Source organism: Hypanus sabinus, chromosome 8, assembly GCF_030144855.1.
Source record: "Hypanus sabinus isolate sHypSab1 chromosome 8, sHypSab1.hap1, whole genome shotgun sequence".
Classification (NCBI taxonomy): Eukaryota; Metazoa; Chordata; class Chondrichthyes; order Myliobatiformes; family Dasyatidae; genus Hypanus; species Hypanus sabinus.
The window spans coordinates 128,048,481-128,060,742 of NC_082713.1; the positions used below are offsets into that span (position 1 = coordinate 128,048,481).

At 40.2% G+C, this 12,262-nt stretch overlaps 1 protein-coding gene across 1 annotated transcript in view; it reads left to right on the plus strand.

Annotated features, from left to right (window-relative positions):
• The window catches only part of LOC132397669 (uncharacterized), a 258,258-nt gene that overhangs the window by 36,914 nt on the left and 209,082 nt on the right, over nucleotides 1-12,262 (plus strand). Inside the window, exon 12 of the mRNA XM_059976438.1 lies at nucleotides 8,238-8,432. Coding sequence (XP_059832421.1) covers nucleotides 8,238-8,432 — 195 coding nt within the window. The remainder of the gene's footprint in view (nucleotides 1-8,237; nucleotides 8,433-12,262) is intronic.

Below are 12,262 nucleotides of genomic sequence, written 5' to 3' on the forward strand. Positions count from 1 at the left end.
GAACTGAGAAAAGGTTATAACATTTTTACAGGAGACAGGATGGGAAGAGGTATAGTTAAGCTAGCTGTGGGAATCGGTTGAGTTATAAAAGATTTCAGTTGATAGTTTGTTTCCAGAGATGGAGATAGAGATATTGAGAAAGGGGAGAGAAGTGTCAGAAAGGGACCAAGTGAATTTAAGGGTGGGGGGAAGTTGGAAGCAAGGTTGATGAAGTTGTCGAGCTCAACGTGGGTGTGTGAAGTAGCACCAATGCCGTCAACAATGTACTGTAGTGCAGAAAGCATCAGAGAGCATTACCAGGGAAGGCTTGGGACCTGGACTGTTCCATGTAGCCAACTGAAAGGCAGGCTTAGCTGGAGTCCATGCAAGTGCCCATGGCTGCCCCTTGAGTTTGGAGAAAGTAGGAAGAGCTGAGGGAGAAATTGTTCACGGTGAGGACCAGTTCTGCCAGAAGAAGGAGGGTAATGGCAGAGGGCAACCAGTTGGTTCTTTTACTGAGAAAAAAGCAGAGAGCTTTAAGGCCTTCTTGATGGGAGGTAGAAATGCATAGGCACTTGATATTCATGGTGAAAATGAGGCAGTCGGGTCCAGGGAATTAAAATTTGTTGCCATCTCTGACCATGTGCCCTTGAAACTATCTATCAAAATAATGGATACATTTTCTAGTACTAGACAATGGCAGTTCAATTCCATTCTACTTCAGGACTTGGACTTTGTCAATTTTATTAAGGAACAGATTGATTTTTTTCTTTTCAACAAATTTTACGGAAGAAATTTCCAGTGGGGTATTATGGGACACTTTTAAAGTATATATCCGTGGACAAATTATTTCATATTCTGCCGGTGTGAAAAAAATGAATCAATAATGAAATACTGATGCTGGTTGACAAGATTAAAGAAATTGATAAGAAATATTCTATTGCTCCTAGTAAGGAGCTTTATAAAGGGAGAGTTGAACTTCAAATGGAGCATAGTCTATTACTAACATCCTCGATTGAAAATCAATTAATTAAAATTAGGAGACAGTTTTATATACATGGTGATAAATTTGGTAAATTACTGGCTAATCAATTGACAACTGCTTCGGTTAAACACCAGATTATCAAGATGCGTAAATGAGATGGTACTCTGATGGTTGATCATGATGAGATAAACAAATCTTTTCAAGAATTTTATACTACTTTATATCAATCAGAATCTCCTGATGACTCCACTATAATGTATGAATTTTTAAGGAAATTGAATATTCTGAAATTATCACTCAATGAATGTTTAACTTTAAATGCACCTATTACAGAAGAAGAAATAAAGGAGGCTTTTTTTTTCAATGAAGTCAGGTAAAGCACCTGGTCCAGATGGTTACACGATAGAATTTTTAAAAATCCTTTTCTACTATACTTTCTCCTTGGTTATGTAAAATCTTTAAGGATGCATTAACCATAGGTAAGTTACTGCAATCTTTTTACGAAGCCTCTATTTCCCTAATTCTTAAAAAAAAGATAAAGATCCTACTGAATGTGCATCATATAGGCCTATATCCTTGCTGAATGTTGATTCCAATATTTCTTCTAAAATATTGGCAACTAGATTGAAGACTGTTTTGCCAAAAATTATCTCTGTCGACCAGACTGGATTTATTAAAAATTATTATTCATCTTTTAATATTAGGAGATTAATTAATATAGTTTACACTCCCTCATCTATAACTCCAGAATGTGTAATTTCACTGGACGCTGAGAAAGCATTTGACAGAATTGAATGGCCATACTTACTCAGTATTCCTGAGAAATTTAATTTTAGTCCGAAATTTATATCTTGGATTAACTTTATATACAATACCCCTTACACTTCAGTATTTACCAATAATCAAAGATCTCCCTTTTTTGAGTTGTTTCGTGGCACCAGGCAAGGTGCCCTCTTAGCCCTTTATTATTCAATATTGCTTTGGAACCTTTAGCTATTGCTATTTGTGACTCACCCAATATATTTGGCGTTACCCGTGGGAATGGGACATACAAGCTATCATTATATGCAGATTACCTGTTACTATATATTTCTAATCCTGAGAAATCCATTCCTGCAGTTATATCTCTGCTTGCTGAGTTTAGTAGCTTTTTTGGCTACAAACTGCATCTTAATAAGAGTGAAATCTTCCCATTAAATATGCAGGTTCCAATTTATAAATGTTTACCATTCAGATTAGTTACAGATTATTTTACTTATTTGGGTGTTAGAATTACTAAGAAGCATAAGGATTTATTTAAGGTCAATTTTTTACCTTTAATTGATCAGGTTAAACAATTGCTTACTAAATGGTCCCCATTGTCTTTATCACTGATTGGTCAAATCAATGCTATTAAGATGATTATTTTACCTAAGTTTTTATACTTATTTCAAGCACTACCAATTTTTATTTCTAAATCCTTTTTTGCTATTGTTGATTCTAAAATTCCTTCATACATATGGCAGAATAAAAGTCCTAGGTTAAGTAAAAAATATTTACAGAAGTCTGAAAAGGATAGTGGTTTGGCATTGCCGAATTTTAGATTTTATTACTGGGAAATTAATATCCGATATTTAACATTTTGGACACAGGATTTGGATGTTATTCAAAGTCCACAATGGGTAAACCTTAAATGTAAGTCCATACAAGGGTTTTCATTGGCTTCTATTTTAAGGACCTTGCTTCCCTTTGTTCTTTCTAAATTGAATGAACAAATGGTTAATCCAATAATTAAATATAAACAACGAATATGCTTTCAATTTTGTAAATTTTTTGGCTTGAACAAATTTATTCTATCAAGCTCTATTATATCTAATTTCTTGTTTCAACCCTCTGTTATGGATCAAGCCTTTTTGTTATGGAAAACGAAAGGTATAACATGTTTTTGTGACTTATTCTTGAATAACTCGTGTATTTTGAACAGTTGTCTAATAAATATAATATGCCCAGGTCCCATTTTTTTAGATACTTACAAATTAGAAACGTTTTGAATAATATGTTATATATTTTTTTGAATTCATATCCAACTGATACCACGGAAAAAATTTCAGGTTTAAACCCTTATCAGAAGGGTTTAATAGCAACTATTTATGATATGATTATGAAAATACAGCCAGGTATATTAGATAAAATTAAGAATGAATGGGAAAGGGAACTTCAACTTTCTTTACCTATGGAGAAATGGGAAAAAATTCTCCAATTAGTTAGCTCCTCCTCTATATGTGCTAAGCATGCCTTGATACAATTTAAGGTGGTGCATGGGGCCCATATGTCTAAAGACAAGCTAGCTTGTTTTTACTCCAATATAAATCCTATCTATGATAGATGTCATTCTGAGGTAGCTTCTTTGACTCATATGTTCTGGTCTTGTCCTCTTTTGGAGAAATATTGGAAAGACATTTTTGATATTATTTCAACGGCTTTGCGTATTGATTTATATCCTCAACCTGTTACTGCAATTTTTGGCTTACCAATGGTGAAATATAATTACCTATCTTCTTCAGCTTGTTGGATGATTGCATTTGTTACATTAATGGCTAAAAGATCCATTTTATTGAACTGGGAAGAGATTAATCCTCCTACTATATTCCAACGGTTTTCCTAAACTAAATCTTGTTTAAATTTAGAAAAAATCAAAAGTGTCACTTTTGACCCTTTGATTAAATTCAAAGAAACTTGGAGACCATTTATTCAACATTTTCACATGATGTAACTTCACCTTTTCTGAATCCTTTTTATTAACCTTAAATATATGGATAGAGGAGCGGAGTTATTGACATTATTGATTGATTCTGATGTAATATAATAGCCCAGCTTTGTTTAGTTTATTTTTGCTCAGGTTAGTTTTTCTTTGTTTTCTTATTTGGAGATTTTTGACATGTTTTCTTTTTTTCTATCATGTTTATTTACATGAAGAGTTTGGGAGGCTTAGTACATTTGTGTTATCTATAGCTTTTACTCGTATATACTGTTTACCAACAATCTCTCTGTACTACTATTGTTATTATGCCTATGTATTTGAAAATTAATAAAAAGATTTAAAAAGAAAAGAGGAGATTGAGAGCATGTGAAGTGATGCAGATGTAAGTGGGAATGGACTAAACCAAAAAGGATACAATGGAGTCGAGGTATTAGACACGAGTTCGGTGGAGCAGGTAGAGACAATGGGCCTAACTGAACAAAAAGGTTTGTGGCTGTTGGACAGGAGGTAGAAAGAAGCAATGCAGGGTGAGGAAACTATGAGTTTGGTAGCAGTGGATAGGAGATCGCCAACATTGGTGAAGTTAATGACGGTGTGGGAGACAGTCACCTGATAGTCTGGACTGGGGTCCTTTTCAAGGGGAAGATGAGCTGCTTGAGAACTGCTGCCTGCCCTCTGCAAGATCAAGGTCAGTCCACCACACTACAACAGTGCCTCCTTCGTCTGCGGATTTCATGGTGAGGTTGAGGTTGCTGTGGAGAGAGGGGGGCAAGGTTCAGGAGGAGAGAGGAATGCTGAAGTCAAGCTGGTTGATGTCTCATCAGCAATTAGAGACTAAAAGGTACCGAGCAGTCAGGGAAGCAGAGTGCAGTATCCAAGAAGAGGAGGAAGGATGGAGACAGGAGTGAAGGGGGTCCTTGTTGTGGGGTGGAAGATCTTTAGTAAAGAAGTGGGCTCAGAGGTGGATGTGATGGAAGAAGAGCTTGGCATTGGGCTGGACACAGAACTCACTGAGGTGCAAGCAGAGGGGGACAGAGGTAAGCCCTTGCTGAGGATAGAATGTTCCACCTTATGAATTTCTCCTTCCAGTAATCTTTCCCTCCCCCTTCCCTCGCCTTCTATTCCCCACAGTGGCCTGTTCTTCTCTGGCCCTTTGCCTTTTCTACCTATCACCTTCCAGCTTCTCACTTCATTACCCCTTCCCCACCCCCCTGACTTCACCCATCACCTTATAACCTGTCTTCCTCTTCTCCCCACCTTTTTATTCTGGCATCCTCCCCCTTCATTTCCAGTCCTGATGAAGAGTCTTGGCCAGAAACATCAACTGATCATTCACTACCATGGATACTGCCTGAGCTGCTGAATTCTTCCAGCACTCTCTGTGTCTAACTCCCTAAATGCATCACCCTTCCTGCCTATGTTATTGGTACCTGCATGGACCTCAACCTCTGGCTGCTCACCCACACCCTTAACAATGCTATGGACTCAATCCAGCATGTCTGTGACAATGGCACCTGGGAGGAAGCATACCATCTGGGAATCTCATTCATGTCCACATTATCTCCTGTTTGTTCCCTAACCAATGAATCCCCTATCAATATTGCTTGCCTCTTCCCTACCCCTTTCCGTTCTGTGTCACAGAGTCGGATTCAGTGCCAGCGATCTGACTGCAGTGGCATTCCTCTGCTTGGTCATTTCTTCCCCGCCCCTCCCCCCGAAATTGTATCCAAAACACTATACTTGTTATCGAGGGGAACAGCCATAGGGTTGCCCTGCATTGGCTGCTTCTCCCCCTTCACCCTCAGAAGGTCACCCAGTTACCTTGTCCTGCACCTTAAGTGTAACTACCGCCTTGTATCTCCTGGACCACTCCATCTCTCAAATGAGCTGAAGACCATTCAGCTCCGGCTCCATTTCCCTAGTATGATCTGTATGAAGCTGCAGCTGTGTACACTTCCTGCAGGTGCAGTTGTGAGGGACACTAGAGGTTTCCCTGTCATCTCACATCTCACAAGAGAGAACTCTCCTGTCCTGATTGCCATTCTCACTGCTCTAAATGTGTAATAAGAAAGACAGAAGGAAAAAAAAATTCCTAGAAACTTACCCTGGCCTTCTCTTTCTTCTTGCCAGAGATTCTTTATTTAAAGCCTCAAGCTCCCCACTCTAACCCTGTCCCAGGGCAACAAAAGCCTAAATCCTAACTTCTTTTTATTGGCCCTTGCCAAATGATCTCAAGCTCTGCAGAAGGTCTCAATGGGCCCCACTGGCGCTAAGATCCACAAGCAGATGCTTCCATGATTTTAAGACCGTAAGACCATAAGACATGGGAGCAGAATTAGGCCATCTGGCTCATCGAGTCTACTCTGCCATTCAATCATGGCTGATCCTTTTTTGTATTGTTACGTATCCCGTAACTGGATAACTCACCAGCAAAGATAGAGAGGTCCGTTGGAGTCAGATGGCACTATTTTCGAACGGTTTTATTCATGAAGGGGGGCACAAAAGTAAGGTTAATACAAACACTCAGAACATATACATCGGCAAAACTCAATCTAAAGCGCGGGTATAGCAATAATCATCATTAAGAAATAATCTCGACTGCTGTCTAGGGGATAATATATTGTCCGTTGGAAATATAAAAGTCACTCAGAAGTCTACAGGCTTCAGTCTTTTTGGGGAATCGCTGGGTTTCACGTGTTTCAGAGAGAGTGAGGAGAAACGGGAAAAACTTGCCCGGGTCTTTGACGAAGCAACACCGTTGAATCAGGGGAGCGTTGTTTCCCTGTTATTAGTTCGAAGTCCTTCGCGGTATTATCAGCCACCCGCTCCCCAGGCAGAGAAGTTACGGAGCGCACGTGGCTTTTGACTGGCTTCCAGCTATCACGGGAGCGTTGAGCGATCGAGTCCTTCTGGTGCGTCTCTCTCTCTGGGGTACCACCTTCAGCAGTCCCCTTTTATCTTGACTTGCAGAGTTGTAGATGTCCATCAAAGTAGGGTGTTGCAATCCCCACCCCCACATTGCCTGAGGGTGTCCATATCCATGGTAGCTGTCACGTAGCAGGGTCATGCACTTAGCACAGGTGTCTCTAAAAGCCATGGCCAAAACCGTTACATTGTCTCTCATTTGCCTGGGACCGAGACCCGAATTAATAGTGCTCTTGCGATTGTCCGGAAGGAGGGGGCTGCTCCCGCCCCTTCGGCCCCTCATTCATAACAGTATCTCCTCCTCAACCCCAGTTCCCGGCCTTCTCCCCGTAATCTTTGATGCCATGTCCAATCAAGAACCTATCAATCTCTGCCTTAAATACACCTAATAACCTGGCCTCCACAGCTGCCTGTGGCAACAAATTCCACAACGTCACCAGCCTTTGGCTAAAGAAATTTCTCTGCATCTCTGTTTTGAAAGGGTGCCCCTCTATCCTGAGGCTGCGCCATCTTGTCCTCGACTCTCCCACATAGGGAAACATTCTTTCCACATCTACTCTGTCCTAGGCCTTTCCACATTCGAAAGGTTCAATAAGATCCCTCCTCATCCTTCTGAATTCTAGTGAGTATAGACCCCTAGCCATCAAATGTTCCTCGTATGATAACCCTTTCATTCCTGGAATAATCCTTGTGAACCTCCTCTGGAACCTCTCCAATGCCAGCACATCTTTTCTAAGATAAGGGGCCCAAAACTGTTCAGCATACTCAAGGTCAGAACTCACCAGTGCCTTATAAAACCTCAGCATAACATCCTTGCTCTTGCTCTTGTATTTTAGACCACTTGAAATGAATGCTAACATGGCATTTGCCTTCCTCACCACTGACTCATCCTGCAAGTTAACCATCAGGGTGTTGTGCACAAGGACTCTCAAGTCCCTCTGCATCTCAGATTCCTGGATTTTCTCTCCACTTAGAAAATAGTCTGCACATTTATTTCTACTCCCAAAGTGCATGACCATGCATTTTTCAACATTATATTTCATTTGCCACTTTCTTGCCCATTTTCCTAATCTGTCTAAGTCCTTCTACATCCTACCTGTTCCCTCAACACTACCTGCCCCTCCACCAATCTTTGTATCTTAAACACCGAAATCACAGCAGGCCCCGTTCATTTTTTTAAAATCTGTAATTAAGATCCATAAGCAACAGCTTCCATGATCTCAATCTCCACAGAAAGCCCCAACAGGCCCTGTTCACTTTTTAAGTTTGGCCATAAACCCAACTGGACTGGACACATGGATACCATGGCTGTAAGAGTGGATCAGAGTTTTGGACAGCACAGGTCTGGAGTGTGATGCATTTGGAGCATTAAACAGTGAACAGGACATGGCTGGGCATTTTACTGCTGGTGTTGAAACTTTCCTCATATTAGGCTAGATCTGTCTGGAGTCAGACTGGAACCTGGAACCTTCTGAATCAATGAGAGATGTTGCCACAAACAAAAGCTGACTATTGGTGTCCTGGAAAATCTTTCTGAAGCTCATCAAAGCCTCAAACCAGAGAAACCATCTACTCATCTATTTATCTCTCTTCTACCTTCTTGCACAGACATTAGGAACATGGTGCAGACTGTAGGTGCCAACGTTAGAGGACCTAACATCACACTGACGTGGGGAGTCAATCCAATTCCAGGAATTGTGATCCTCGACTATCAAATTAATATCAATTGTACAAACCACACCGGTGGGGTCCAGCAGATACAGAGCTCTCAGCCTGCAAACATGACCACTTTAATTTTAACAGGTAAGGTGTTCCAGGTCTATTCTCATCAGTCAATATTGACAAATTGAGTGAGTGCTCAGCTGCTGAATTTGTCTTTCTGAATACCCTTTCCAGGTTGGTGTTTTGGTTTAGTATCGTCAGGGTAGAACTGATTAAGTGAAACAACAGTGGTGTGAGGGTATAGAAGTGCTGTGGGGTAAGGAAGGTGGGGTTGGTGGGTGCTGTGCAGTGTTGTAGGAGTGAGGTTATTGGGGAAAGAGGAAATGGTGTGATATAGCAGGGTAGTGCAGATGGGGGGTTGGTGGTGTGCTATAGGAGTAAGGATGGTTTGGGGAAGCAGGGATGGTGTGGGAATGTGGTTGATACAGTGTTGTAGGGGGAGGGGGATTAGTGGAAGTGGAGCTGGTGTTAGGATTGATGTGATGCAGTATGAGTGGTTTAGAGATAGAGTGGGGTATTGGAAACTGGAGGGTTCAAAGTAAATTTATTTTCAAATTATGTGTGTGTCCGTGCGTGCGTGCGTGCATGCGTGTGTGTGTGTGTGTGTGTGTGACCGTGTGCAACCCGGAAATTCATTTTCTTGCAGTCATACTCAATAAATCCAATAACCATAAAAGAGCCAACGAAAGACTGCACCAACTGCGTGGATAACAAGTGTGCAAAAGACAACAAACTATGCAAATACACAAAGAATAATAATAATATTCCATCCCATGCTCATGATTAATAGAAACTCTTAATGTATATAAATTACACGCAATCCTTGTGAGATTTCTGCAATATCTAATGAAGCATTGACATACCATAATCACTCTATTAACAACCAAAAATGAACAACTACCGTTATCAAAATAAACTGAGGCATTTTCTCTAGTGTCTCTCTTAGCCCACTATGGATTTGGCTAGCTTTAAACCTGCTCTCTAATTTACCCGAAATGTTGACTATACTTTTCTTCCATGGGTGCTGCCTGGCCTGCTGAGTTCCTCCAGCATTTTGTTTGTGTTGCTTGGATTTCCAGCATTTGCAGATTTTCGCTTGTCCCTAATTTACTGAATAAGACAAAAATGGGATGTCAAATCAGAGACAAGCAAACGAATTATACCTTGAAACCCCTCAATATAATAGACAATCTGAAATTATTCACTCCTTCATCAGTAAAACTAAAGCAATTAACTCAAATAGTAGAACTATTTTCTAAAGATATAAACAGGAACTTAGAACTAGATAAATGCAGAACATTAACCATTAAAAAGGTTGCAATGGAGCTAGTAGATTATAAAACAGCAGCAAGATACAATACAATCTATGGGTGAATATGAAACATGCTGTATAAATATCTGGGATCTCAACAAGCAAATATAGTGCTATATAGGGAAAACTTTCCAGAGAACTTACTTCAAGGTTTAAGAAAATCTGCCAAACAGAGCTCAAAAGTAAAACTACAGCAAAGGCAATAAAACAGCTTCACTATTCCCATATTAATGTATTCCTTTGACATAATAACTTGGTCTGAAACTGATCTGGAAAATTTACAAAGAGAAATAACAACTGAAATGACAAATTTTAAAAAACACGATGTGCATTTGAACACACTTACATTAACACTATCTCGGATAGAAGGAGGAAGAGGAATAACAGACATAAGAGATTCCACAACAGTGAGATAAAACTTCTGAGGGTATATTTTCATCAATGAAAACAGGACGTACTTACCCCTAAACTTAAGAGAAAGCCCAACCCAGAAAAATGAAGAAATTATCACTACAGAAGAAAATGTTAATGAATGGAAAAGCATGACCCTCCATGGAAGACATCCCCACAGTCTGAGCAGACTAGATATCAACAAGGAGGCGTCGAATGCCTGGCTCAGAGTTGGAGATCTCTTCACAGCAACAGAGAGGGGTCCCTGTAGCAATACAGGATCAGGTGGTTAACACAAAAAAATATCAAAAATACATAATAAAAGAACGACAAATTCAAGACGATAAATGCAGAAATGACAAGAGAAACCAGAAGCAATCCAAGACATTACAGGGCTCAGCACCAGGTTAACTCAATCTGATAACTTACACATCCACAATCAAGTGAAAAACATAATTCAGTAAAACCTTGCTTTAAAATACAAACTCATAAAATGCATCATACCCTACTGCATCATACAAGCCTGATCCAGTTTAGAGTTCGGGTCTTACATATTACATTGCCACCAATTTATTATTACAGGTAGGACAATCCATAATAACCATCTTGATATAATATTACAGGAAAAACAAGCTAGAACATCTTACTTAATAGATATAGCGATTCCAAATATACGTACCAAAATCAATAAGTGAAAATACCAGAAATATGCTGAATTAAAAGAGGAAATTGAAAGATGATGGAACATGAGCAGGGTGTACATTATCCCAATTGTAATATCTAGAACTTGCGGCATCCCAAAATCACTACACAATAGCATTAAAGAATTAGGCCTACATAGTAATATTTATGTAAATCTCCAGAAAGCCAATCACCACTAGAATAGAATAGTTTCTTAGCAATTGTGAAATGAGTTTTTACTGACTTGAGCTGAGAAAAAAGATACCTAAGTGCATGCATTTAGAGTGAGGGGGTAATTTCAAATGAGATGAGTGGGGCAAGTGGTTTACACAGAGTGGTGAGTACCCGAATGGGTTGCCTGACGCGATGGTGGAGACAAATAAAATGGGGATGTTGAAGAGGCTTTTAGATAGGTACACGAATGTGCAGCAAGTGGAAGGATATGGATGTTGTATAGGGAGATGGTGTTGCTTCAGTTCAGAATTTGATGACTAGTTCAATTAGTTTGGTGTTGTGGTGTGATACTGTAGGGGTAGAGATGGGTAGTGCGAACAGAAGGGTGTGAGGCTGGGGGGTAAGAAAGGATGTTTGGTGGTATGGAGGGTGGGTGGTTAGGTGGACTGTTATAGGAGTTATTGAGATGAGGTTGTGTAGGGGAAGCAGTGGGAGTGGTTTTGTGGGAATGTGGGTAGTGCAGTGTTGTAGTGAGAGGATGGAGTAGTCGAATGATGATGTCAGGATGATGTGTGATGTAGAGCTACAGTGGATTAAATGGGGGTTTAGTGCCGTAGGGTAGAGTTATGTGCTTGGATGACGTAGAGGAAGTGATGGCAGAGACAGACCTTTGACTGGTTTTGAGGTAGAGACAGAAACCAATTACAAATGAAGCAAGGACTCCCAAGCCCAGGACTCAGATGCAGAGATCTCTGCTTTGTGGAGTGGCCTGTGAGTTTTAAGATTCCAGTGAGCTGCAGCAGATCGACCTCCCTAAGTTGGTTGACAAAATTTGACAGAGGTCCTCACTGAGGCTGCCCAACTCAACAACTACTGTATCTCAATTCACTCTCCACCAAGATCAATGTGAAATTTCCTCAGGTGCTGGGTTTTTGTAAATGATTTAATTAAGAGGAGGGAAATGTGGAGGTCCATGGGGGAAAAAGCAGAACTGAAGTTTGAGAGTGATGTTGATAAACATGAAAAAAGAAGATAACAGAATTCCAAGGAGCTTGTAGGGCTGAGAAGGCCTCAGAGATGAAGAGAGAGACCACTTAAGGATTTAAAACTGAAGATTTAGTTTTGAAAATGAATGCATTCAGACAAGGGATTTCACATGCACAGGGATGATGGATAAGATCTGAGGTCAAATACAGTGGTAGAATTCTGGATGAATGTAACTTCAGTGGGTGTGTAATGTGGGAGGGAGCTCAGCAGACCGCCAATGGCATGAAAATATAACAAAATGAATATGATGAAAGTCTGAAAAACATACAGAAAATAAAGATTAGACAGCATCCACAGAGAGTAGAGC